This window comes from Magnolia sinica, chromosome 3, assembly GCF_029962835.1.
Source record: "Magnolia sinica isolate HGM2019 chromosome 3, MsV1, whole genome shotgun sequence".
Taxonomy (NCBI): Eukaryota; Viridiplantae; Streptophyta; class Magnoliopsida; order Magnoliales; family Magnoliaceae; genus Magnolia; species Magnolia sinica.
In genome coordinates, this window is record NC_080575.1 from 130,119,049 (window position 1) to 130,146,218 (window position 27,170).

General features: G+C 39.1%; 1 protein-coding gene across 1 annotated transcript; it reads left to right on the forward strand.

The window, feature by feature from the left end:
* The first annotated feature begins 18,012 nt into the window (after positions 1 to 18,012).
* On the forward strand, positions 18,013 to 26,384 carry LOC131241328 (probable LRR receptor-like serine/threonine-protein kinase At3g47570). The gene is made up of 3 exons (XM_058240130.1): positions 18,013 to 20,846; positions 22,066 to 22,490; positions 24,845 to 26,384. The coding sequence occupies exons 1-2, from the start codon at positions 18,089 to 18,091 to the stop codon at positions 22,443 to 22,445; spliced, it is 3,138 nt and encodes a 1,045-aa protein (XP_058096113.1). The 5' UTR covers positions 18,013 to 18,088; the 3' UTR covers positions 22,446 to 22,490; positions 24,845 to 26,384.
* The last annotated feature ends 786 nt before the right edge of the window (positions 26,385 to 27,170 follow it).

Genomic DNA, 27,170 nt, shown 5'->3' on the forward strand with positions numbered 1-27,170 from the left:
ATCCTACATACGTTCGTGAATTTGTGATAGTAGAGTTGAATGAACAATGCCCAATAGTTAGGGGTGTCAATGGGTAGGGCCTGCAAAATCAGAATTTTAAATAGGGTCGGCCCGACGGCCCCGCCTGAAACAGTTGAAAATCTAGGCCAAGACCAACCCAGGCCTAGGCTATTGATAGCCCTACCAACAGTGGATCCTGAATTTGGTGTGAAAATAAATAGTGAGGAAGCTATAGATATTCCCAACCCTTCAAGCAATGATTTATGCCATGATCAAAGACTCAACGATTGTAAGATACTGTCATTTCGATTGATGGGTAGTGAGGATGCGATAAATATTCCCAGCACTTTAAACAATGATCCGTGCCATGATTGAAGACTTGACAATTACAACATACCGTCGTTTTAATTTTTGGGTAGTGAGGATGCAATAGATATTCTCAGCACTTCAAGCAATGATCTGCGCCATGATTGAAGTTTGATGAATGTGAAATATGGTTATTTTGATTGTTGGGTAGTGAGGATGCGACAGATATTTTCGGCACTTCAAGTAATGATCCGTTCCATGATCAAAGACCCGACGATTGCGAGATATCATCGTTTCAATTACTTGATAGTGAGGATGCGACAGATATTCCCGTCCCGGCTCTTCAAGTAATGATCATGTCATTATCAAAGAGTTGGTGATTATGATATCCCCATCCCTTCAACCAATGCTCTATGTCTTGATTCTTCGGTTCAATTCGCTTCATCATTTATTAACTTGAATATAGGCTTACCGGTCAATGAAGAATATGAAGAATATGGAGATATTCCTGGATTATCAACTCAACCGATACATACTCCTGCACATTCAGTGTGATGTTCCCAATTCTATTGTCAAACATCTTCAGAGTGAAATTAGTGTTCCAATTCTGATTAAATACTTTTCTCGTTGATCCCTCAAGCGAGGCACCTAAATCCAATTATAGTTTCGTGGTTTCATTTCTTTTCCCACTTCTTTCTTACCGAACTTCTTCTTCCCCTTTTTCTCCAACTCATTTCTCTATTCCTGTATCGCTTCTTTCCTCTCCAACTTCTTTCTAGCCATGTACTTCTTCACAAGCTCTTCCACTAACTCTTCTTTGCTATTGCCTCTCTTCGTCAAGATATAATTTCTGACATCTTTATTGGCGATTGTCTCTTCCTCTTCCTTGGTGGGTGTAAGCTCCCCGACAATCTTCACATGCATGAGCAATAATGATCTTTCAGTTATAAGATATAAACATAATGCATTATTATGAAGCAATAATAAAGAATCATCCTTATTGACACATGTGGGAAGACCCTCGATGTGGTTATATATTGGCCTACTTTGTACAACCTTCAGTTAAGGAATCATAGGATTTGGGTTGGAGTTGTTCTCACAACCCATCCCTTATCGCCGGAAAGCTTGGGGAATCACTCGAATGCCCATACCTATTTATCTCAAAAAATGATGTATTACACATTAACGAACAAACACAAGAAACAAACACCCTTAATGAATTAGGACATCAATAACTTACCTGTAGCACATGCTCCTTTTCATATATGTTATATGAAGTGGGGTACTCCTTATTTATTACTATATTGGCCCATTCTTTCAAATATTTGTACCCCGCAGCGCCCCAGGGGTATCTATTAAACTCATATAATTTACTCACAAACTTTATGTACTTACTTACACAACTATTCTTACTTAGAGATGCAACTATTAAATGTTTGACACACAACAATAGAGCCAACTTTATTGCATACTTGTGTGTTCTTCCTATAGAGTGACAGAAAAGCTTCCATCAAATGTTCCTTCTTCTCACTTGCTTCCTGCAAATAAGTTTTCCTAATTCCCTTGTTCTTTTTTTCTTTCATATTCTTCCTTCACCCACTTCAGACTCCTTAGATTGATAATGTTCACAATACTTCAGGCCTATATATAATCAGGGTAAAGTCCAACTCCAATAGTCATAATGGTTCCATGAACATCAAAAGTCAGGTTACCATATATGCCTTTGCATTAGGCAATGACTTATTTGACCGTGGGCCTTCCACGCTCCCACTGAGAAGTAAAAAAGATAACCAAAATGTGTCTTCCTAAACATCTCTTCTCGAATCAAACATGTAGTGAAATCATCTTTCAATTCCTTCAAAAAATTGAACGGAATACTTTGATGATACTGGTGCATTATCGTAATTTGTAAGTGCATCGGTTTGTCAATAACGTGTGTTGGTGTGTCTTTAGTCGATTGAGCTTCCATTGGAAGACAAAGACAACTGAAGACTTGAAGACTTGAAGCATCAAGGCTTGAAGAAACAGGTAAATTTAGGTGCATGGTGAACCTAACGTTAGACTCCTTTAGTTCCAAAACAACCTATCTCCAGATGATACAATTTAATAGGAAAACCTTGTTTTATCATTCCAAGCCTTATGAATTAATTTGAATAAGATCAGCTAGGCTTTAGAGGTATTCCAGGGATTTTTGGTTTGACCTGGATCATTTTCGGTTCGACCACAAAGGACCAAAATAGTCAAGCAAGCAATTAGAAAATTTAGCACATTTTTGGTCTAACCGGTTGAGCCTTCAACTCATTTTGATTAGATCGAAATATACATTTGGTTTGACCGAAGTGTCAAATTTTGTTGAACAACCTTCTGGACTTAGCCTGGCTATTTTCAGTTGAACTGAACCTTCTTAGGTCTGACCAAACAACAAGTCGTTAAAGATCCGTTAAGGGCTTTCTCTTATAAATTCGACACTCGGATCTTGGCAAGAGAGATGGTTTTTAGTGGTTTTTGAGGCTCTATGTATACAATTCCTATCATATACATTTAAACTCTAAACCAAAGAGTTCATGTCATCTTGCTTATAATTCATCATTCTAATGAGCATTCTAAGCTCATTTTAAAGACATACATGTTCTCCTACATTTTTTAGTGGTTAGACATCAATCATATAGGTAGATCATTTGTCTATCATCCTCTATAATGCCCAAATAGGTGAATCTTCATTTGGAACCAACTATCCCATTAATTATAAGAGATTCAACCACTACTTTCTTTTTACCTTGGAGAACTTATAGGTATATCATTGCAAGGTAGTCAGACATAGGAGCTGAAGAAGATTCACTTCAAATATCGGGGGAGCTGAAGATAAGCTGATTAAAGTGTGAAGAAGCATCTCAAGAAAGACGTTATCTAACGAGCTCATTCAACTAGCAAGAGTTTATTTTGAATCCATTGTTTACCCAAGTATTGTGTAGATTTAAGTATAGAGTTTGAAACACAAACTTAACTAAGTCTCTATGTAAGCCACCGACGGGTGTATATGTAAAGGTTATTGGTGAGCCTATAGAAAACATTTGTTAGTCTTTGTGTGAGCCTATGACAGGAGTATACGTAGTCTCCGTGCAAGCCTCTAACGAGTATGTAGATCTTTATGTAGGATCGCAAAGGTTAGTGATGAACTTATAGAAAATCATTATAAAGATTAATTGTGAATCTATAGAAAATCATTCTAAAGATTAATTGTGAACCTATAGAAAACCATTGAGATAGTGAAATTTGAAAAACTCGAGTTTGAGTTCGTCATCCGAGAGTGGAGTAGGGATTTAATCGAACCACTATACATCATTGTGTTTGCGATTGTTAATGTGTATGCAATTTTATTTGTATTTGTGATCTGATTTGTATATTATATATGGATGCATGAATAGATTGTATGTTAGACGTTGAGTTTAGTGCACACACATGATATTCACATTTTATATCATAGACTACCTTGAACATATAATTGTATCTTTATAGTATATGATGTTGAACCTATTTAATTGAATTAATTGGTAAATAATTTTAAAGGGTCCTCGTCCCCCCTCTCGGACTTAGCCATAATTCTAAGCTCCTAAAGCTTTTGCATTGTGGTATCATGTTAGATAACTGCCTAATTTCATAATCATGGCATGTAGTCCTTCTTGGTTCTTCAGGACTTATATTACATTAGTCTAAGGTTAACAATCAATCAGTATGCGTTGATGTTATCATCCTTTACAGGTCGAGATTGGCAATTAGTTAGCATGGGTCGAGGTTATCATCCATTATAGGTCGAGGTTGACAATCAATTAGTATGGGGTCGATATTATCATCTATTACCAATTGAGGTTGACATTAGAGGACAATATGTGTCGAGATTATAATCCATTATTGGTTAAGGTTAACAACTGAAAAGTATGTGTGGAGATTATCATTCATTATGAGTCGAGGTTGTCATCTACATAGGTCGACAACCTTGACCCTTATTGGATGATAATCTTAACCTTTACACCTGCAACTCTGATCAATTATTTTCTTCACCCTTCAACATGATAACCAAGCCAATACATTCAAAAACCACCAATCTACCTCCTTCATTGTCATCCACATGACATCCACATGATAATCTACCTCAAGACCCTTCTCGAAATCACTTCTTTCCATGACAACAACCTCAATTGTCATGATAAACTCACAACCATTGATTCTATACGAAAAAAATATAAGAAAATAATTTCAAATATGGTCCACCTACCGACGGCCGCCATCTGTACGGAATCTAGTTATGGAATCAAAGTTGATGCTGGAGAAGATGACACAAAAAAATAGTACTGGACGGGGTGATGGTGGGTCATAGAGAAGAGGCTTAAAAAGGAAGAGGACAGGTTGAGGTGGGAATGAAAATAGGCCCCCAGTCGGCTTTGCCTCTACATAAATGGCCTCCATTTTCCATCTGCAGGTCTTATCTTCCCCTTTTAGTCAAATCCACTTCGTCCATTATTATTAGGCCGTGTTTGGACGGGCGGCCTGCATTGGAGTAGGTTGTATTAGGTGGGATAGGCTTCTCGAATCCACCCTCGTCCGTATAGCTGTCTGTTTAGGCGGCGATGGATTGAAGATGGATGGAATTTAACGCTAGATTTAACTGGATTTTTCGCTGGATTTGAGAGTTTTTCGCTAGTACTTACGAAATCCCGCGGATCCAACACTGGATTGGGATCCCTTCTTGCTGCCATTCTCACGCCTATTCGCAGTCCATCGTATAGAGATAACGGGATGGGTTTACAGAGGGTTGCGATTTGGCGGTTTGGTGGGAGAGATGGTAGCGGGAGTGTATTTTTTGGCGCAAAATGGGTTTATAAGAACCACCATCAGGTTGCGATGACCATCTTCAGTCGACCGAGCGCTGCCATCGTGAACTGACGGTATTCTCGGGCTGAGGTAGGTCCTCTCCCTCGTCCACTGAGCTTTGATAGACCTGATTTGTTTTGCATGTTCTAGTAAGGCCTGATTTCTATTGCGCCTGAGAGGGACATGAAGGTTTTGCATATAATCTCATGTCATAACCCTTCGTCACTGGCGAGACAGGCCCTCCGAGATGGAGTTGACCTGTGTGGCTGGCGGTGACGGCTTCGTTTGGAGTCTTGATATATACGGGGGTGGATTTCTGGTTGATATGTCGTTTATAATATTTTTTGGGATCTATTATTGTTACCTTTCTTACCAAAATCTGTTGTATTTCACTCTTATTACTGGATTTTCTGTTGTTAGTATATCTCAGATGGATTTTTTTTGTTGGTATATCTCAGATGGATTTTCTGGTGTATCTCAGGTGAATTTTCTGTTGTTGGTATATCTATTGCTGGATTTTCTGTTGTTAGTATATCTGAGATGAATTTTCTGTTGTTAGTATATCTAAGATGGATTTTCTGTTGTTAGTATATCTCAGGTGGATTTTCTGTTGTTAGTATATCTATTGTTAGATTTTCTGTGTGTATATATCTCAGATGGATTTTACACATGTTGGTATATCTCAGATGGATTTTCTAGTATATCTCATGTGATTTTTTTATTGTTAGTATATCTATTGCTGAATTTTCCGTTGTTGGTATATCTCAGATGGATTTTATACATGTTAGTATATCTCAGATGGATTTTCTATTGGATCTAAGATGAATTTTCAAGGAATGCATCAGAATCCTGTTATCAAAAATCATGTTTTCCACATCTGGAGCCTTTTTGTTTTGCTGTATTATTTATCAATATGTTTTTTATATCGATTGCATCAGAATCCTGTTATCAAAACTCATGTTTTCTGCATCTGGAGCATTTTTTTTAGGGCTGTAGTGTTTCTCAATATTTTTTAACATGTTTTTAATATGATTTATTTGTAAATTAAAGTGGAGATTTGTAGACTGTTCTTTTAAGAATAGACCGTTCTTCTGGAATGTTACATAAAGTGGAGATTTCTGGACTATTTGCAATAGACTGTTCTTCTGAGAATTTCTATTTACTTAGTTGGAGTGTTATATTGGTATATCTCAGATAGATTTTTTGTTGTTGGTTTTCCTTGAAATTTAGTTATAAAATTTTCTGATTTAAAGTACATGTATACATCACAGTTTGATCAATGATATCTTCATTTGCTGATATCTGTCTATGCTTTTTTTTTTGATAAATCAAATGAGAGGAAATCAGGTTTTGTCGAATTTTTGGGATCACATTGAGTTTGACAAATCTGAATATTTTTGAACTTGTATCATTTGAGTTTTCTTTGGGTTGCATAAAGTGGAGATTTGTAGACTGTTCTTCTGAGAATGATTTATTTACAAATTAAAGTGGAGATTTGTAGACTGTTCTTCTGAGAATAGACTGTTCATCTAGATTGTTATATAAAGTGGATATTTCCGGACTATTTGCAATAGACTATTCTTCTGAGAAGTTCTATTTACTTAGTTGGAGTGTTACATTGGTATATCTCAGATGGATTTTCTGTTGTTGGTTTTCCTTGGAATCCAATTATGATTTTTTTTTTTAATTTAAAGTATATGTATACATCACAGTTTGATCAATGCTATCTTCATTTGTTGATATCTATCCATGATTCTTCTTTTTTTTCTGATAAATCAAATGAGATGAAATTAGGTTCTTGGTTCATATACATATCCTGTTCTTGACATTCAGATTGGATATGGAATCAGGTTCTTGGTTCATATACATGAAGAATTGTTTCCTTAAATGTCAACATATATTCATTTGTTGTCTTTTGTTGTTTCGATTGTATCTTTTAGTTTCAATCCAGATTTATGCAGATGGATTCCTTATTTAGCATGGAATGTATTTCTTTTGTTTAAGCTAAGGTCAGGTTGTTTTCATGGAATTTTGTTGGTTAATCGTAGCATGGTTAGTTTTCCTTAAAGTTCATTGGTCTCATGTCTGGGATCTGTTATACATATCTGGTATGGTTTCTCTCATCTATTATGTATTACTGTTATAGATCTCTGGTAAATGTTGTATATCTCTTCAGATTGAGTTTACTGTGGAAGAGGATTGCTCTTTGGTTTATATACATATAGGAAGTGTTGTTTTATTTTTTTGTTCAGTATATATGAAAAATGTTGAGTTTTTGGTTTGAAGATTGTCCATTCGATTCAATCCAGATATGTGCAGTATATATGAAAAATGTTGAGTTCTTTCTTTTCTATGTTGTGTTGCTCTTACACTTGTTTGGGTTCTCTTTATTTTCTTTTTCTGTTGGCTGCTGCATAATAAAATTCTCTTTTTATTTTCGGTGAGATCTTCCCAATAATATCACGAGAAAAATATATAATTTTGGAAACCTCCCAAGAAATTCCTGAGCTGAGAAATTGCCAAGAACCTAATTTCTCACTATGTTGCCACTGTCTGAAATAAACAAAAAAACAAATCAGTCTCTCCTCTATTGTATAAAAAATAAGAAGAAGAAGAAGAAGAGGGAAATGTACTGCTTATTGGCATGCAAGTTTTAACTAGGAACTGTTACAAATCCAGCACCAGCAGTGTTTGCCCTCTGTCTCTCCACTACCTTAAAAATTTAGCTACCGTGGGAAGACAGATGCAAGCTGAAAGTCCCTTTGAACCTCACCAGGGTAATTCCTGCATAGGCAGTGAGCTCCTTATTTTATTTTTATTTTTATTATTTCTTTTTATTTTCTACCCCTTTTTCACAGCAAGATGGAGCCCTAAATGGATGACTTGATCTAGGCTTGAGTCTCATCTGCTTTTTGGAGACTTGCATCTGCCTCATAAGGGCACGGTTCCCTTGTTCAATTAACTGCATTGCCTAAAAATCCATGGGTGGTTTTCGGTAGTGTATGAATGCAGGGATGGGTAAGTACAACATCTATGCAAACCCATATCCTTATGACTCTCATGATGAACTTAGATGCTAAAACTGGATTCAAGCACACTCCATTTAATTATGAAGTAAATGACCTAAATGCGAACAATGCCTAATTTCTATTCAATGTGAAGGTAGACTTAATTGCCTGTTGGTTTAGTTCCTTCCTCATTCCTTATTATGATTCAAGAGGGACTTGCTTATTATGGTCATTTGTTCTTTTATGAATCGAATAATTCCAATTCATTTTGTTACCTTTTACAGGCAGTTAGAGCACATCGTTCTTGTTCATTACAGAGAGGTTAAAGAGGTAATTTTCTACTCTTATATTCATATAAGAATATAGAAATTTGCTTTATTGTTTGGCTGGTGACAAGATTTTTGTGAAATGTAGGATTAGCTTCCACAGCTAGGATTAGCTTAGAATAGTTCCATAAATAGATCTAATGTGTTGCTGCCAATCAGATTCAACTTATGAGATTATGCCAGGACAACTAGTTGATCTCATTCCATTATCGATAGTTGTTCAACCAAGTGTAGAAGTAGAGGGCTTCTCGCAGAATATGCATGTCAACATGTGCATGTTATCCATTCATAAGTTACAGAAAAAAATTGCTTTCAGTTATAAGACTTACACTACTTGTTGATGCACGCCAACAATTTACACAACTCAAAGAAGGCAACAAGGCATGGTTAAATTGAAACTGTAACAATTTCTTTACTATGCATCATAGGCTGCATTCTTGAAAAATGAGTCCCTACCTCATTGCCAAGAAGATTAGCGATGATACTTGCTTAGTTGATCTACCACCTCAAGTTGGACCATGTAAGATCTTATGGCTTATCTTAAGCATCATGAGGATGAATACAAGAGTAGATAAGTTAGACCATGTAAGATCTTATGGCTTATATGAATACAAGAGTAGATAAGTTGCTCTATATTCTTGCACATGTCAATGCTTATTTTCTACTACTTATATAATTATGCAAAATAGTCATTCTATTGCCTTGTAAGGAATCTTTGCTTGAAATTAATTTATGATGTAAGGATGTGAATCATGTAACATTGAGGAGACTGTCTGTAACACCCTGAAAATCGGGGGTCAAGTAGAAGTCCAACTCCCGAGTTCCAACACGTCACTTATACAACATATTTAATGATGATTAAATGTTGTTTGTATTAGTGCATAAAACATGAATAAGATTAAGCCAAATCAGCAGAACATAATCCAGGGACAGTTGCAATGCGCAAGCGGAAGACTGAAACGAATATGTATAATTTTACAATCACTATATGTCCCCAAAGTATGTGTGCTCTACCAGGTCAATAATTACATGTATTGTTTCAAAATACAAAATGTCAAAAGTGTAATAGTCCACTACGAATATAGCCCTGAAGCCCCGACGATTCAGAATGGTCTACGAGAACCCGCCTGAATACTACATGTATGAGAATGCCTCCTCATCATCCTCAAAGTCCGGCTCCGTCTCGCAGGCTACGCCATCATCTGAACCTACAATAGAGTCTGGTTGGTGTTCAAGATACCGTCCCGTAACGTGGGAGTGAGTGATCAACTCAGTGGAACAATAAAGCAAATGTTAACATGTTCTCAATTTAGTTAAACAGTAATGATAAAAAATACAATCAAACATTTCTAAGTACTCTGATTAATGCAAGAATGGTATGAATAAATGATGCATGCCCTCGCCTGCACTCCCTCTGCGATCTTCATCTAACGGTCGCGCATGTCAGTCACTTCCTCAGTGCTCTGCCCAACGCCAAACGGTACATGCAGTGCGGTGCATGAACGTGATTACTAAGTTTTTATTAGTCCTTTTCATACAGCAAGATTGAAAAGCTAAGGTACCTCCCTTATATCAATTCCCAAACGATGATCCAATCTAGGGTCGTCAATCCTAGTAAATCTCATATGATGTTACGGTTCTAGGTCGTTGCAAATGGCTCGTCACCTTATCAGTGCAGGCCTAGTGTATTTCTGTTACTACATAAGGGCTCATCGCCTCTACGTAGTCTTAGCGTACGCTTGAGGTCACTACAAAGGGCTCGTCACCTTATCAGTGTAAGCCGACAGCTCGAATACAGTGTCTCATACTACCGTATTCGGCTCACGAGTCTGGGTTGCTCACTGGTCACTACGGGGAGGCTCATCACCCCAGCGTAGGCCGACAGCTCGACCACGGTGTCCCATACCACCATGCCTGGCTCATGAGTCTTAGCGGATCGAGGTACCAAGGTTTAAAGGAGTTTTCACTGGTGAGTTTGGTACCTTAGATTCAAGCAGTAGCATCCATACATGGTGAACATACATCGGGTCAATCGGGTTACTTGACGAGCTCGACTAGTACGAGCGCACGTTGAGTTGATCGACATGAAGTGTGTAAGCACTCCTTGTGGCCTAACCACTGCCGACATCCCAAGTACGGCTCGGATTCATCGATCACGTCCTATGTGGCGAAACAACCTCAGCCACCTATTCAGTGCCTGTTACCGATTGCCTGGACTATTCCGTAGTCCCAAACACATTCAATTATAACAGATAATCATACAAGCTAATCAGAACAGTAATGGATCAACAATTCCAATCATACTAGCATATGAGCATTTGATGGATTTCAACTTAAACATGAATTCACACATATGTAGTCCCTAAGTAAAACAGACAAAGAATGTAAGTTACATGGAGGAAATCATACACATCGTTAAGATAGTTGAGAATCTCTTCTCAACGCCCATATAACGTACAATTTATTACACACTTACTCATTCAGACATTTCTATAAACACTTAGACTACATATTCCAACATACATGGCGTATGTTGGTGATAGCACGTATTAGGGCAAATCCTTTCACTAAAAAATTGTCACATATACTTCAACTATATGTCTACAACAGTTAATCATGGCAAATCCATATCCAGAATCCATACACATACTAACATTTCAACAAACACAAGAATACACAATATTCAACATAGTTCATATATGTGTAAAGTGCGGGAACAACGTGTCTAAGCATGTGATAGCAATTCAAGTCAGTCATAAATCATTAACTGACATTGAAAGCCTTGAAAACCATAACCTAAACATTTATAGTCTATACCTTTCGCCAGTAGACTCGTAGCGAACTCAGTTTTAAAAGTTAAGTCTTGCCTACGGCACCATAATAACCTATACCAGGGAATAGGTCAGCTATTTCATCTATTACAATAGTTAAAAACCCTAAGACAAGTTAGGGTTAGGTTTTCTTACCTATGTACGGAGTCGAAATCGCCTGTATAGCGATACAGGAATGACGATTTAGTGCGTGGAGTAGCGGGATTGAATCCCAGGAAGAATCTCCAACTCTCACTCTCACTTTCTCTCTTTTCCTTTCTCTTTTCTCTTCTCTCTCTCCTAGGGTTTCTCAAATTCATATGGGGTGAGAGAGAGAGAGAGAAGGTTTAAGGTCCTTATATAGGCCCAGGTTTGATGGGAATGGCCCCAAGGCCAAGGTATACTTAGGTTATATCCAAATACGGACTGTTCCGGTCCAACGGAGCACTTCTGGTGGCCCCTTTTCCACGTGTGGTCAAACTTAAGCTCCCTGACCATGGATCCAGGTCAGGTTAAGTTTTCATTCCGATCGGATTTACAGATCAACCGTGGCAGACCAGTTTCAAGTCAACGGTCACGGTCACTCGATCAGGGTCACAAGTACACAGACATAGGTGGGACATTTCTCCTGATCCGAGGGTGTATTTGGGTCAGATTCTGACGGTCTGAATCCTTATATTTGACCCGCAAGTGACACGACTCAGATTACTTAAATTCGGATTTTATTTCTAAATATTTTCACCTTTCTCACACTCTTCACTCCGGGCTCAAGTTGTGCATTTCTACACACAATTAGGACTTGATTTCTGAGGGGGTTGTTAAGTCCAGTAATGCGGTCATATCCGTATAGTTTCGGGGTAATCGGACTTTCGACGTACGGTCCAGGTCCGATATGAAGTTTCAAGATGCTCCCGAGAGCAACTGGGTTTAAGGACGGATTCTATATTTCAGGGTAACGTAGCGTCAATGATTCTGCACGTTTTAGGTCTTTCAGATCATATTTAAAGTGATTAGTGCTAATTTCACAAGCATTCTAGTTTAGCACTTGCTAACATTAACCTAATTTTTAAAGGTTTTGGTCGTGGGTGATTTCTGTCTGAGGTGGTACTCGGTTCCTTGTACGAATTTTTCCAAGACGTTACAATGTCCCACGACTGTATATATTAGAATTCGCTTTTCAGGTTAACGGCTTGTTATATATATATATATATATATATATATATATATATATATATATCCTATATTATAATGTCCTTTTCTAGATTTATATTTACATGGTGCTATCACGTTCAGGAAATCCACTAAGGAATAATAATGTAGTGTAAACCAATAGATTTACACTATAATTATGAACAACTATACGAACCTGATAGTGTTGGTTATCAGTTGGCGATGGAGAGTGAAGATTCGGAAGAAGAGGTGGAGAGGGTCATGGTTGCTCGGGCGGTGATGACTTGTGTAGTGGCTGTCGGGGAATACTATCGTGAATACATGTTCAAACAGCCGGCTCATCATGGAGATGATGAACGAGCCAGGTTCATCCACTCTATCATTAGGGCCAGTGACCGGGATTATGTCAGGCAACTTAAGATGAATCGAAAGACATTCTTCAAACTATGTACCCAACTATGAGAGAAGACAATGTTGCGTGGTACTCGACTTGTGAGTCTTGAAAAGCAATTAGTTATTTTTCTACACATATTGGGGCACAATGTTCGGAATCGTGTCATTGGTCATAGATTCATTCGATCGGGTGAAACAGTGAGTCACCACTTTCACCGTGTACTAGATGCAATTGTATCAATGTACCCCAATTTCGTTAAATAGGCTGGACCAGTGACTCCCTCTGAGATTCAGACAAACGCAAATTGGGCTGCTTACTTTCAGGTATTAATTATGGTGTGTCGAATTTCTAGATATGTTTTTTCACTTTCCTTCATTCACACCTTTAGCCAAAATAACATATGATCCAATGCATTTAGGATTGCGTCAGTGTAATTGATGGTACACACATTCTAGCTCATGTGCCCGCAGTCAACCATGCGAGCTTCCGCAATCGGAAAGGGGTCCTCTCTCAAAACGTATTGGCGGCGTGTTCATTTGATATGAATTTCATATACATATTGGCTAGTTGGAAGGGTTCTACTTCAGATGCGAGGGAGTTACACAACGCATTGAGTCGGCCAGATGATCCCTTGCTTATCCCACATGGTACTGGTTATCTGTTAAGAGATTGCCAATCTATTTCATTTACTTGAATTCTTTGATTGTTCACTCAATGGGACATTGATTCAAATGTGTAGGAAAATATTATATTGTCGACGCTAGATATGCACATTCACCCGATTTTATAGCTTCATACCGGAGCGTTCGATACCACTTACAGGAGTATCGAACCAGGAGAGCGTTGGCCAACATGAAGGAGCTGTTTAATTACCGACATGCACAGTTGTGCAACGTAATCGAGTGTTATTTTGGTGTTATGAAAGGCAAATTCCCCATCTTAAAGAGCGTCATGCAGTATGAATTCCACACACAAGTTAAAATTATGATAGCCTGCCGTGTCTTACACAATTTCATACGTACCCGACACGAATCTCAAGAAGACCAAGAATACGCTAATATATCTGTTGTTAATGGGGAGAGTAACCCAACACCTTACGAGGTATCAACAAACAACGAGTGATAATAGTTACTGCGAGCAACTCAGCGTGAGAATGAGGTTTGGATTCACGTACGCAATGATTTGCAACCAGAATGTGGGTAGATGCGCAGCAGAATGGTAGGAGTAGATAATTGATCTTTATATGTTTAATTTTCATGACTTGCTGATATTTAGTTTTACAAAACATTATGTACCTGACAATGGAATTATGATCTTCCAAAATCTAACCAGATGAATTCATCATATGGAGATACCATATGATGATTTTTGCTAATCCTTCTTTTAAAATAATTGCCATTTTTACGATTATGGTTGACATTTACAAAACATCATATATACTTTGATATTCAAGTGGTATAGCAGACAAGATGTCTAATGATTCATCGACACCAAAACAGTCACCGGTCAAGACACCAGTGGTGCCCACTTGATGTTCTCCACGTGCGAAGACGGCTAGCCGAGCCTCTGTCCCGAGCCCCAAAAATAAATGGACTCCTGCTATGGACCAGGTTATGATTGACATATATCTCGATCAAGTTGCATTGGGACGTAAAGCCGATAATGGTTTCAAACGTGAGGCATACCAAATTGCTGCTGAAGCTGTGACAAAGCATACTGATATTGTCGTCAAGTGGCAGAATGTGTCGAACCGACTGAGGTATTACAAGAGAGAGTATAACGTAGTGAAGGATATGCTGGCGGCTAGCGGGTTTGGATGAGACAATGAGCGGATGGTGGTGACGGCTCCTGATGAAGTATAGGAAGAATATCTTAAGGTATGATTTATCAAAATCTGAGAATTTTGTTCTTCACATTAGTATTTACTTCTTACTATCTTTACAAATGCTATTTGTACGGCTGCAGTCTCACCCGCGTGCTGAAAGACTCCGTGGAAAACACATTGAGAGAATGGATGACCTTGCAGTTATCGTCGGTTCGAACAAGGCGACGGGACATTATATGCATGGCAGTAAGAGTATGATCGCATCAACATCATCATCTCATCTTCAAAGAGAACTCAATGATGCATGGATCGAGCTGGATGATGATATTGACGATACAATTGACCTCTCAGAGGATTTTGTAACATATTCTACAAGGACCATCCCATTTTCGCTAGACAGTCCTTCGATGGGACAACGCGGCTCAAGTAATAATCCCACTCGAACTGCTGATTCCAATGCTAGTCAAGGTGAGAGCGCAACAAGGAAATGATCGCGTCCTCCTCGTCCCTGTGATGTACTCGGGACCTCTCTACAGACCATTGCAAATGCTATGCTCAATTTTGACCTCAGCAAAGAGGTGAATCGCACTTCCAAAGCACTTGATGTACTAGAAGAGGTCGAAGGCCTGACCAACTCAGAGTTTATCGAGGTTGGTTAGCTTTTGAGTAGGGATAAGAAGCTGGCATCGTTCTTTGTGAGTCTACAGCCTCAGCGGCGCGTTGAGTGGTTGAAGAAAACACCTGTGACTACTTTGGTGATGGAGGTGTCGGATCCATTTGAAGAATTGTGGTCTTTGGTTATGTTTTCTTGTTACTTGGTTGGGCATGTAATAACTTTAATATACTTGATTTCTGAATATATATATATATATATATATATATATATATATATATATATATATATATATTATAATTTTTTAGGATTCAATTTTATGGTGGTATAAACGTAGTATATACCAATATGATTTATGCGATGGTGACAACTTTTATCTAATTAACATCTTTCGTATATAGTTTCACATGCATGCATTATGCACATTAAGACAGATAAGACTACACACTCCGCTTGCTTGGAAGGGTACGTACTTACAACCTATTTTCTTTTAAGATTAGTAAGTTTATTTGTACTTTTTGATTTTTTCGGTAGAACAATACTGCATATAAACTTCGTTCACGATTCTATTCCAAAACACGAATCTCGTGCCAATTACGTCCATGTCATTGCAGATGGGAAAGGAGAAGTACTGTGTGGTCTTAGTGGGACGTCGGCTAGGTATATATCTGACATGGGACGACGTTCGGTTGGAGGTGGAGGGCTTTAGCGGAGCGATTGAGACACTGCGCTTTCAAGAACTGGAAGGAAGTTGTTGCATGCTGGGATGATCATTTCAGTAAGGCCTATGCACTATCGAGTCCTCGCACAGAATCTCATGCGGTTCACGTTGCCGCATTTTTTGATGAGTTGGACATCCGCCATTCTTCTTCGTCTATCTGACAGACGACGCAGGTGACGCAGGCCATGGTTTCTAGGGCCACGTTGACTTATGATCTTCCCCCATAAGATGGAGAGAGATTCTGTGCACTTCTGGTTGGCGTCGTTGTTCTTTTTTTTTTTGCATTGATTGTTATTTTTAAATTCTTGCCTAACACGGATTACTGTAACTTTATATATGTCACTTTTTCTTTTTCCTCTCTTTTTTGTGTATGACTTATCTCTAACATTGGCCATGGTTCTAGTAGTTTCATATATATTACATTTTTTATTGCCATATATTTTTTGGTATCTGTATCACACCACTGTTACATGATGTGGTCCATTGGATACGTGGACATGTTCCATGGTGATAGTGAAATAAACAGATTTGATGTGAAATAAATTGTAAATAGTGGGCCCTTTGTATATCTTAATGGTGGATATCCAATCACTATTCTTTTCATGTGGTGTGGTCCACTTGAGATTTATATCCCTCTAAGTTTTGGGATCACACTGTAAAATGATATGTCAAAATGGATGAACAACATGTTTTAAACACATACATCATGGTGTGGCGCATAAAGCACAGACCACCAGCCACGGAGCTCGTGGTAAGGGGAGTAGGCAATCCGTTTCCTAGCCAGAAAGAAACGGTTATAACCAACTTTTCCAAAATTCAGAGAGCAAGACTTCAATCCCATGGGATTGCATGCCCAGCCAAACATGCCAAGGGTTGCAATCCCAAGGTCCGTCCACCCGTCCAAACATGCCACTATTTGGACCACTGGATATAGCAATCCCATGGGATTGCATGCAATCCACTGACACAGCCATTATGACCTTGAAAATGCTGCCATCCACCCTAATACAATCCAATCCCATGTAATCCGCCCGTCCAAACACGCCCGTAAAATTTTGAGGAATAAAATTATCCAGAGAATGACCAGCATCTTCCTATCAGGTGGGTCATACCACAACGAAATGGTAGGTACTGTTCCAGCCATCATTGAGAGTTTCTTCCCCCTTGTGGGCCATAGATAACTTGTAACAACGTGCAAATAACATCTTCTCAAAGGTATCCTAGACCATGTTATTATCAACGGAGGGGGAAGTTGTGCATGTGGGAGACGTGTTCCAAGCTTCTCACGAAAGCAATAAAAAATTCATACCAACTTGGGATTAACCATCAATCGTGCACACTAGCTTTGTAGGGCCATCCATGTATGTATTTGTCTGATCTATGTCATACATGTGTTTTTACGAATTATTTCAGGGCATGTTCCCAAAATTCATTCATATCCAAAACTTCTGTGGCACACGGAGAAGTTTTCAATGGTAGCATAAAATTCATATTTTTTTTCCTGTGCGATGGTCCACTTGATCTTTAGATAAGCTTCATTTTAGGTTCCTTCATTAACTTGAGCTCATAAAACGGATGGACGGTGTCGATAAAAAACTTAAACCACAGTGGGCCCCATAATATCATTCAGTAAGGTGTCAATAGCAAGTTACCCAGCATATAGCAATCAAACTCCCTCCTTCCAATCGTTACACGCAGGCGTAATAAAAAAAAGAAAAAAAAGAAAATTGGTCAAAGGGTTGGGAATTTTTTTGTCAGGGCCTGCTTTTTGGCGTGTTTGACAATGTGCAGATGTTCAATAATCAGGGGTCAGGATCATCCCATCAGTCACAGTTTTAAATTTTATTATTGACAATCTAGACTGGGCCCCACGTTCGGGGCGGTTTAGTCAGACATGATATTTATTATGATAGGTGGTGATGACTGATGGGAGCATTTCTCTAGACCTTAAAAAAAATAAAAACAAAAATAAAAATAAAAAAAGAATGGGAGCGTTTACTTATAATAAGATGTTGAAGCATTGGACATGAATTCGAAACAACATCAATGGAGGAGCTTCCACATGCAGTTTGTGCGAAGGGATTTCAGTCGTTATGGTTTGGCGCCATCCTTCTCTTTTCTATCAACATTTCATGGTTGGAATCTGCCACCATTTCAGGAAACGAAACCGATCGACTCGCTTTGCTCGTCTTCAAAGACAGTATAAGCAGTGATCCTCTCCGCGCCTTGGTTTCTTGGAACCATACACTCCACTTCTGTGACTGGCTACGAATCACATGTGACATTCGTCGTCGAAGAGTCCAGGTCCTCAATCTACAGTCCAAGAGCTTGGTGGGATCCTTACCTCCCAACATAGCCAACCTCACTTTCCTTGAAGAAATCAACCTCCAAAACAACAGCTTCTATGGCCCCCTCCCACAAGAATTGGGCCGCTTGTCTCGCCTGCAACGCCTCAATCTTGGGAACAATTCATTTGGTGGGGGAATTCCCGCCAATCTAAGTAGCTGTTCCGATCTCAGAGTAATCACTTTGATCGACAACATATTCGTGGGGAGGATTCCCGCCGAGTTTAGCTCTTTGTCCAAGCTCATCAGACTGCACCTTCCGGCCAACAATCTTACAGGAATCATCCCACCTTCGTTTGGAAATCTTTCATCTCTGACTCATCTTTCTCTAGCAAGAAATAGTCTAGAGGGAAGCATCCCAGAAGAACTTGGTCGGATCACAAGCTTAAAATTCCTTCAAATCTCTCAAAATGAACTGTCTGGTACAATTCCATCCTCTCTGTATAACGTGTCATCTATCTATTTCTTCTCCGTGGCAAGCAACAAGCTTTATGGAAGACTCCCACCTCACTTGGGACTCTCTCTTCCCAATCTCCGAGTGTTTCTCGTGGGAGGCAACCAGTTCACAGGTCCCATTCCAATCTCATTATCGAATGCATCAGGACTTGTGCTCCTTGATTTTGCTTTTAACAATTTAAGTGGACCAGTGCCTATGAATTTGGGAAGTCTACACAACCTATCGGTGCTGAATTTTGTCTTCAATCAACTTGGAGGCAGTGAGGCTAATGACTTGAGTTTTATCACTTCTTTGACAAACTGTAGCCGTCTGGAGGTGTTGGCTCTGAGCTCCAATCAGTTCAAAGGGGTGTTGCCCAACTCCTTTACAAACCTCTCTACCCATCTTAGAACACTAATGATGGGAAGAAACCAGATATCTGTAAGCATACCCCCAGGGATTCAGAACCTCGTGAACTTAACAAGTTTTGTAACACAATGGAACGAATTCACTGGTACAATTCCTGATTCTATTGGGAAGCTTTCGAAATTGCAAGCGTTAGGCATGACTAGTAATAAATTTTCTGGGTGGATTCCGGCATCCCTCGGCAACCTGACTCTGTTGAATACACTCTACTTAGATGGAAACAATTTGGGTGGAAGTATTCCTGCGAGTCTTGGAAATTGCCAGAATCTGCAAGCCTTGGACCTTTCTGGAAATAACCTTACTGGTAATATACCTTCTAGTCTTGGGAATTGTCAGAGGCTACTAGAATTGTACCTTTATCAGAATTACATTAGTGGCTCTATACCTAAAGAAGTTCTTAGCATTTCCTCCCTATCAATTTCCCTCAACTTAGCTCAGAACTCTTTGACTGGCAGATTACCGTTGGAAGTTGGTAACTTGAAAAATCTTGAGAGATTGGATATTTCTGAGAACAAATTATCTGGTGAAATTCCTAGCACGCTTGGCAGTTGTATAAGCTTGGAATCCCTTCGTATGGAAGTTAACTTCCTTCAAGGAATCATTCCTCTGTCTTTGAGGACTTTAAGGGGTATCGAAGTCCTTGATCTTTCTCGTAACAATTTGTCTGGGCATATCCCTAGATATCTAGCAGAGTTCTCTTTCCTAAAAAATCTTAATCTGTCTTTCAATAGTCTCGAGGGTGAAATACCGATAGAAGGGATATTTAGAAATGCAAGTGTGGTTTCTATCCGTGGAAATAGTAAGCTTTGTGGAGGTACTCCAGAGCTGCAGTTTCCTGCATGCCATGTCCAAGCCTCCAAAAGACGAAGATGGTCACTTGCTCTCAAAATAACAAGCCCAATAATTACTGTGTTCATATGTCTGGTATTGTGCATCGGCGCCAGATGTTGGTTAAGAAAGATACGAAAGAAACCATCTTCCATGTCTTCGATGGGGAATCGACATATAAAGCTTTCTTATGCAGAGCTGCTTAAAGCTACTAATGGGTTCTCTTCGGAAAATTTGATTGGTGAGGGAGGCTATGGCTCTGTATATAAAGGAATTTTGGATGGTGCTAAAGCAACAACTGTTGCGGTGAAGGTACTGAACCTTGCACATCGAGGAGCTTCCGAGAGCTTTGTGGCTGAATGTGAAGCGCTGAGGAATGTCCGCCATCGGAATATCGTCAAGATCTTAACGTCCTGCTCAAGCTTGGATTTCAAGGGTAATGACTTCAAAGCCCTGGTTTTTGAGTTCATGTCGAATGGAAGTCTGGAGAGTTGGTTACATCAAAAAGAAGATAGGCCACATCAGTGGCGGAAATTTAGCCTTATTCAGAGAATAAATGTGGCCATTGACGTGGCTTCCGCATTGGATTATCTTCATCAGGGGTGTCAAATGCCGGTTATTCATGGTGATCTAAAGCCAAGCAACGTTCTTCTCAACGACGACATGAACGCCCATGTGAGTGATTTTGGGTTAGCGAGGTTCCTTCATCAGCCTTTTGATAATTCTTCCTCAATTGGGATAAAGGGATCCATAGGGTATGTCGCTCCAGGTAAGGATATTTCTTGTTTCTAGTATTCTTTAAATATATAATTCTTTGTAATGAAATAGTGAATGATCTTGAATGGCTTGATTATTGCTAAATCATTATAGACTAAATATTTATCCACTCATGAAGCCATTAATGCATTGGACACCAATTCAAGCTGAAAATGGCCTCAAGGAGCTAAACTATGAACCATTAAAGCAAATTCTATTTTCTAACTTATTATATTTTGCTTTAGAAAACATATGGCTTAAAAATTGAGAGAACCCACCCATCCACATGCATGATGGATAAGAAACTAGAACTTATTCTTTCATTGCGCTATTTGTATTCCCACCAAGGTTTAAAATATCGTCCGAAAAAGGTACATATCGGGCGATACGTATGGGCATTGCTACTAGCCGATACGGTAGGTCCCAGCTTTAGAAACTACCCTGAACCAGTTATACACATGTAGTTCAAGTCAGGACATACTTCTCATCCCAAATTAAACTCGGGTATGGCATACAAGTTAATCCAAATTAAACTCTCCAAATTATGCATCCCGGTTCAGATATATGATGAACCAAAAATCTTGGGTATTTGAATTGTCTGTCTATTGGTGGACATATATTGGATGGTTAGAAGTGAAAAATATCCGAAGGCCTCATGTCAATGAGCAAACGTCCATGACTTAGAGACACTGAATTCCACAAATTTTCCGGTTTAATTTAAATGAATGTATGCAATATCTGCAATTTAAGTGCCAACGTATTCAGTGTTATGCACTGCCAGAGTATGAATAAGTGGCCTACTGAGTATTGTTAGCATATAAACAATGCTTATGAACCAGATGGTTAATATGGCAACTATGTAAATTCACTACCACCTGGGTAATGGTGGTGAGTTATGCAAACATACTCCTCAGATGTCCCACTCACTTACCACCACCCAGGCCATTCAAATTTCAGGACACTGTTGATGAAGGAAGTCTCTAAGATCACAGTGATCGAGATATCTTACCCATCTGATAAAAGATTGGGCATATCGGCCTGTATCCACTGACCACCAATATGCATTGGTTTTGATGGCAGCTGATATGGTACACTAAAACCAATTTTTAATCCTTGATTCCCACATGCATAGAGGAACTGTGCCTCGTTCTTGGAAACTCGTTTCCTTTTACTTAAGTCAAATATCAAATTCCCCTTATCGTCTAATGAGCTTTTGGTGTTTTGAATTGCAGAGTCCGGATTGGGCAGCCAACCCTCCATACTCGGAGATGTGTATAGTTATGGGATCTTATTGTTGGAAATGTTTACGGGAAAACGACCGACCGATGAGATGTTTAAAGATGGTCTCAACCTTCATAAACTGGCAAGGATGTCTTTGCCTGAGCGGGTAATGGAGATCATCGATCCCCTATTGCTCTCACAAGAAGAAGAAATCAATGGTGATACAAGTTACAATAACATGACAAGTGGAATTAAGTGCTTGGCCTTGATCATCAGCATCGGTGTCACATGTTCTACAGAAATGCCAAGGGAAAGAATGGAGATGAAAGATATCGTGGTAGAAATGCACGCAATCAGGGACTTAATACTTGCGGGTCCAAGCCACTATTAGAGAACAAGAAGAGAACAACTACAGTGTTTGGTGCATCTTAACTATGTAATTTGATCAGATCTCTATTGTAGAATCCTTATGCCAGTGCAGTGCCTCCCTCAGTTTTGTTGTGGAAAAAAAGAAAAAACTATCTGTGTATGAAAAAAAGAGTGCTATCTTTCTTTGTACTACAGAGATTGGAGTTGTTAATAGTTAAACAATTAAGGGTACTAGTGTACTTGGTGCATCCAAACACAGTTAACCAGGGTTACAACTCTTAATGTAACCTAATGAAAAAACATCATGTGGGCTTGCCATATATGGGCCCCGTATTAAAAAGGGCAAAATCTTCATTTAAAGCATGGAATCTCCACTTTTTTTCTTTTTATTGCTGGCCCTATATCTAACAAGCACATGTGGGCCCTTTTCATTGGTTTACATCAAGGGCCCAGGACAAGCAATTTGCATCCAACTATGGAACCAGATTCAAGTACACTGATGGGTTTGCTTTTGAGCATGAACTAGAATTTGGAATGGGGTTTGTATCCGAAATAAGCTTTAGAATTGGGTTGTGACTTAACATTTTGGTTTGGATCTAGAGTCATGCCCATGCACTCAGAATAACTAGTGAATTGCATTTCTATTGTACCGCAATTGGTGCATTGGTCATCAAAATGTCGGGACCAGTTATCACAAATGTTTATTGATTGTTAGTGTAAAGGTCCCTTGATATACATTGATACGCCATCCTCTGATGGCTCGAGCTCTTTGAGAAAGTGGTGTGTTGGGGGCGTTGCACAAAACCTTAGGATCTAGCCTCCCAAAACAAACCAGAATTATGGGATAATAAAGCAATAAAATAAATCAAAGCATAAACCACACCACACAAGAGATTTTTACGTGGAAAACTCTCAAAGCCACGGAACCTCGTCCAGATCAACAATCCACTATGAAGTAGAACGTTACAACCTTCGTCACTCACGCAAGAGTGGATAAATAATAAGAGAATAAAAGAAAAACGGAGAGATCTCACCGATCATGGGGACGTAGAAGCGCTGAGATGTCGAGTGCACAGTGGATCACCTCTACGAGCATAACCTCCCTTCTACAAACTTCCTCTCTCTCTCACACACCTTTGATAGCCCTAAACCCTTTAGGAAACCCTCTTGCATTACCTAGAAAAGCCCTAGGCACCCCTATTTATAGTTTAGGAAACTCCCTTCCACACCCTGTCGTGAAAGGCCTCTAATTTTCGCAGTCCGCACAAGATCCGGACTCAAATCTGCGTAAGCTCGATTGGTCGAGCCGAGTCCTTGACTGGTCGAGCACCTCCCTCGACTGGTCGAGCACCTTGGAGAAAATACATCAATTGGTCGTTGGACTTTGAGTCGAGCGCCACCCACGACCGGTCGAGCAGTGTGGTGAATTACTCCGAATTTTCAACCTGCTGCACTGTCTCTCCCCTGAATTGAGGAGGAAAAACCCATCATGGTGATCTAACATGGTATCATGGTGTGAGTACACCCTTGCCTCCTTTGATAACTCGAGCTTTTAGAGAAGTTGGTTGTTTGACATTGATCATTAATCATTCAATCATGGATGTGCTACACAAGAAGGATGATTCAGAGGCCTTAAGCCAAAACCCTGGCGAGTCCTTCTCTAGCTATGTTGGTAGGTGAACTATGGCTTCACAAGTAAGAAAACAAGCATAGCCTTCTATGTAGCCATAGCTTGTGGTTTGAGCATCTTGCATCATTAATCATGGATGTGCTACCCAGGAAGGATGATTCCGAAGCTTTAACCCAAAACCCTGGCAAGTCCTCCTCTACCTATGTTGGTAGGTGTACTGTGGCTTCCCAAGTAAAAATAACAAGCCGCCAAAGGATGAGCAGCCTTCTATAAAGCCATAGCTTGTAGTTTGAGCATCTTGCATCCACTTGCACTTGTAAGTGATTCATAGGATAGCTTTCTACCTAGTCTAGGACACTTGCTGTACCGCCTAACATTCTGTATGGTTTTTAAGTAGTGATGCAATTGAATAAAAAGATCATAACCCAAGTACTTGATTTGGTCCACCTGATTTTCAGTCAGGTCGGAACCCATGGACCCAAACCCAACTCAATTAATCAGGCCTGAAAAGTGTGGATCCATGTCTGAGTATGTCAGTCAAATACTTGGAGTAAAAAAGGAGCCGAATGCTAATTGATAGCCCAGCAATATCAGATTCATTTTCTTGTTTTTTTTTTTTTATTTTATTTTTTTTTAAAATGTTTTGATGGAAAGTTTCCTGTGTTATTTCACTATCTCCATTTCTACGGTTTTTGTCATTGATCAGGAATTGCTTCTTCACATTCCATGCTTATAGGAAGAATTAACAGGATGTTTCTGAATTTTTTGCAATGCTATTCATCGTGTAACAGGTGACTCATGCAAGGTAGTTAAGATCCTTCAACTCTGGCAGCAAGCTATCACCTTTATTTCCAGGCACCAAATTCTGCATGTTAAATGTGACTGCCACCAACTCAATTTGGACAGCTCCATTAGAAGCAGCACGTGTAAAGGAGCAGCAGGAGCCATTATTTGTGCATTGCGGCCTATTCAATGAAGGTAGTTGACTGATCATCTAATGCAGCAGAGTGCTTTGCTCTTCTTCTCAGTCATAAATTGGCTATCAAACTTCCTATCCATGACTTGGAGATTGAAGATGGCTCCACTCCGATTATCAAATCTCTGCTCAAACCAGTTAACGTGTATCGACCGATCGTAAAGTGTTGCATATTGTTGCAACTAAATCATAGAAGGTCCATGTTCCATGTGTACAGAGAAGCGTATGCCATTGCAGACATTTTGTCCAAATCCGCCCGTGAGAATTATACTGTAAATATTCTTCTTTTGGACAAATAGCTTCTATATTTACTCTCATTTTTTCCTCCTAATATATATTTCCTCTACTTGTTAAGAAGAGGAGAAGGTAAAAAAAAAAAAAAACTTTCGTGAGTCATTATTTTCAAACCCATTTAATCACTAGTTTATAACACTTGTTATATTGTTGACTAAGGAGATTGACATTGGTAGTTATAATAAAATAGGTGTTACTCTTCCTATTTTTCATATTCTTAATTATGCATAGATATTTTTGAATGAATAAATGGACTTAAAAAAAATGACCATATGGTCTATATCTTTGCCGAGCATGGTGTTGAAAGATTAAGAGATAGAAATGGAATGCCTAGGAGGCATAGAGTTATTGTCCCTCCATAAATTGAAGTAGCAGCATGTGTATGGTGATCCAAACCATGCACTACATATGATAAATGGATGAAACATGGGATCCATCATCAATTGTCCACAAACAGAATTGCCTTGATTAGATTACCACAACCATATGATAAATGAATGAATTATTATTTCGATAAAGGGGTAAGAATCTTCTAATGAATGTGATTTTTGGTCCATGGCCCACTGACTAGGATGGAGGAACAGTCATACCTGCAAAGGCACTTGATAAGATGTAATGTGCCACATCCAGGATAGAAAGTTGGCAGGGATGCCACTCTTTTCATGCCTCAAGAATTTATTTATTTTCATTTTGACCTTGAAACATAGAATTATGGTATTGCCCTTTTCATGCCTAAAGGTATATATATTTTTCATTGTGACCTTGAAAATATATCTTAACTTGAGGGAAGATACTTGCAAAAAATGGATTGCAGGTGAAGTTAACCTATAAGCCTATTGTTGCACATGATCAGTCCTTGTGTAAATGGGAACTCCACTAATGCCACTGATGTGCCACTCATTGTCAGATACCTGGACCATGCAGACGGTAGGACTCACCATGAAGATCGTCTTGCAGATATATCAGGCGGGTTGACTCATTGGGTGGGCCAAACTATTGGAATAGATGGACAGCTGATGGTGCAACTCGACATGCATGCGTGCATAACTTAATGAGTGGATTGGCATGGGCACCAAAGGTTCTACACAAGTGGCATGGATCTGTATGCATAACAAGTTTGAATATCTCTACCGTAGATGATTGTTTCTCTGAATGAATATGGTCTTTACATTGTTTGAGGTATGGCATAATGCTTATGCAAATGCAGATGGGCCCATCGGCCACTGATACAAACCATTTATATAGCAGGCTGAATTGAAAGATACTGCTTATATAATATTTAATCATTTGAAAAAAAAAGTTGAACCATTGTTTATTATTGGACACTTATTGAAGGGTTCGGATTTTTTCAAGCACAGGAATTTTCTGGTGGCCAGCAACAGCAGAGGCAATGATCTCAACAGTTCCAATCACTAAAACTGGTCCCCACTTTTTCCGAGCAGAAACCAAAACGTTGCCATATAAGGCTTTTGCTAGGGCGGGTGATTGTTGCCTCCACAATAGAGGAGACTTGCCTAGCAGAAGGAATTCTAAGTGAGAAGTGTGATGGATGATATACAAGCACTTGTACAAATTACTTAGAAATTGCATCCCAGTAATTCAAATGATACTGTCCAAATTATGCCCATTTGATTATCTGACTCAGTGTATTGGTTAGTTAAAAATGAAAACTATCCAAATGACCTATTTCCACAAACATATATGTGCTTCCTAATCAGAGGTTAGGATGGTTCAACCAATCTGATTTTGGGTCTGCTTGTTAGCAACAGTGGGTTACACAATTTAGATGGTTTAATTCAAGTTAAATTGATTCCAGAATTTAGATAATCTCCCTTACACTGAGATTT

Excerpts from the sequence above, each read along its gene's own strand:
- LOC131241328 (XM_058240130.1), top strand. The coding sequence starts at position 18,089 with ATGGAGGAGCTTCCACATGCAGTTTGTGCGAAGGGATTTCAGTCGTTA. Across the intron at positions 20,847-22,065 it reads CATAGGGTATGTCGCTCCAG|AGTCCGGATTGGGCAGCCAA; the intron begins GTAAGGATATTT and ends TTTGAATTGCAG.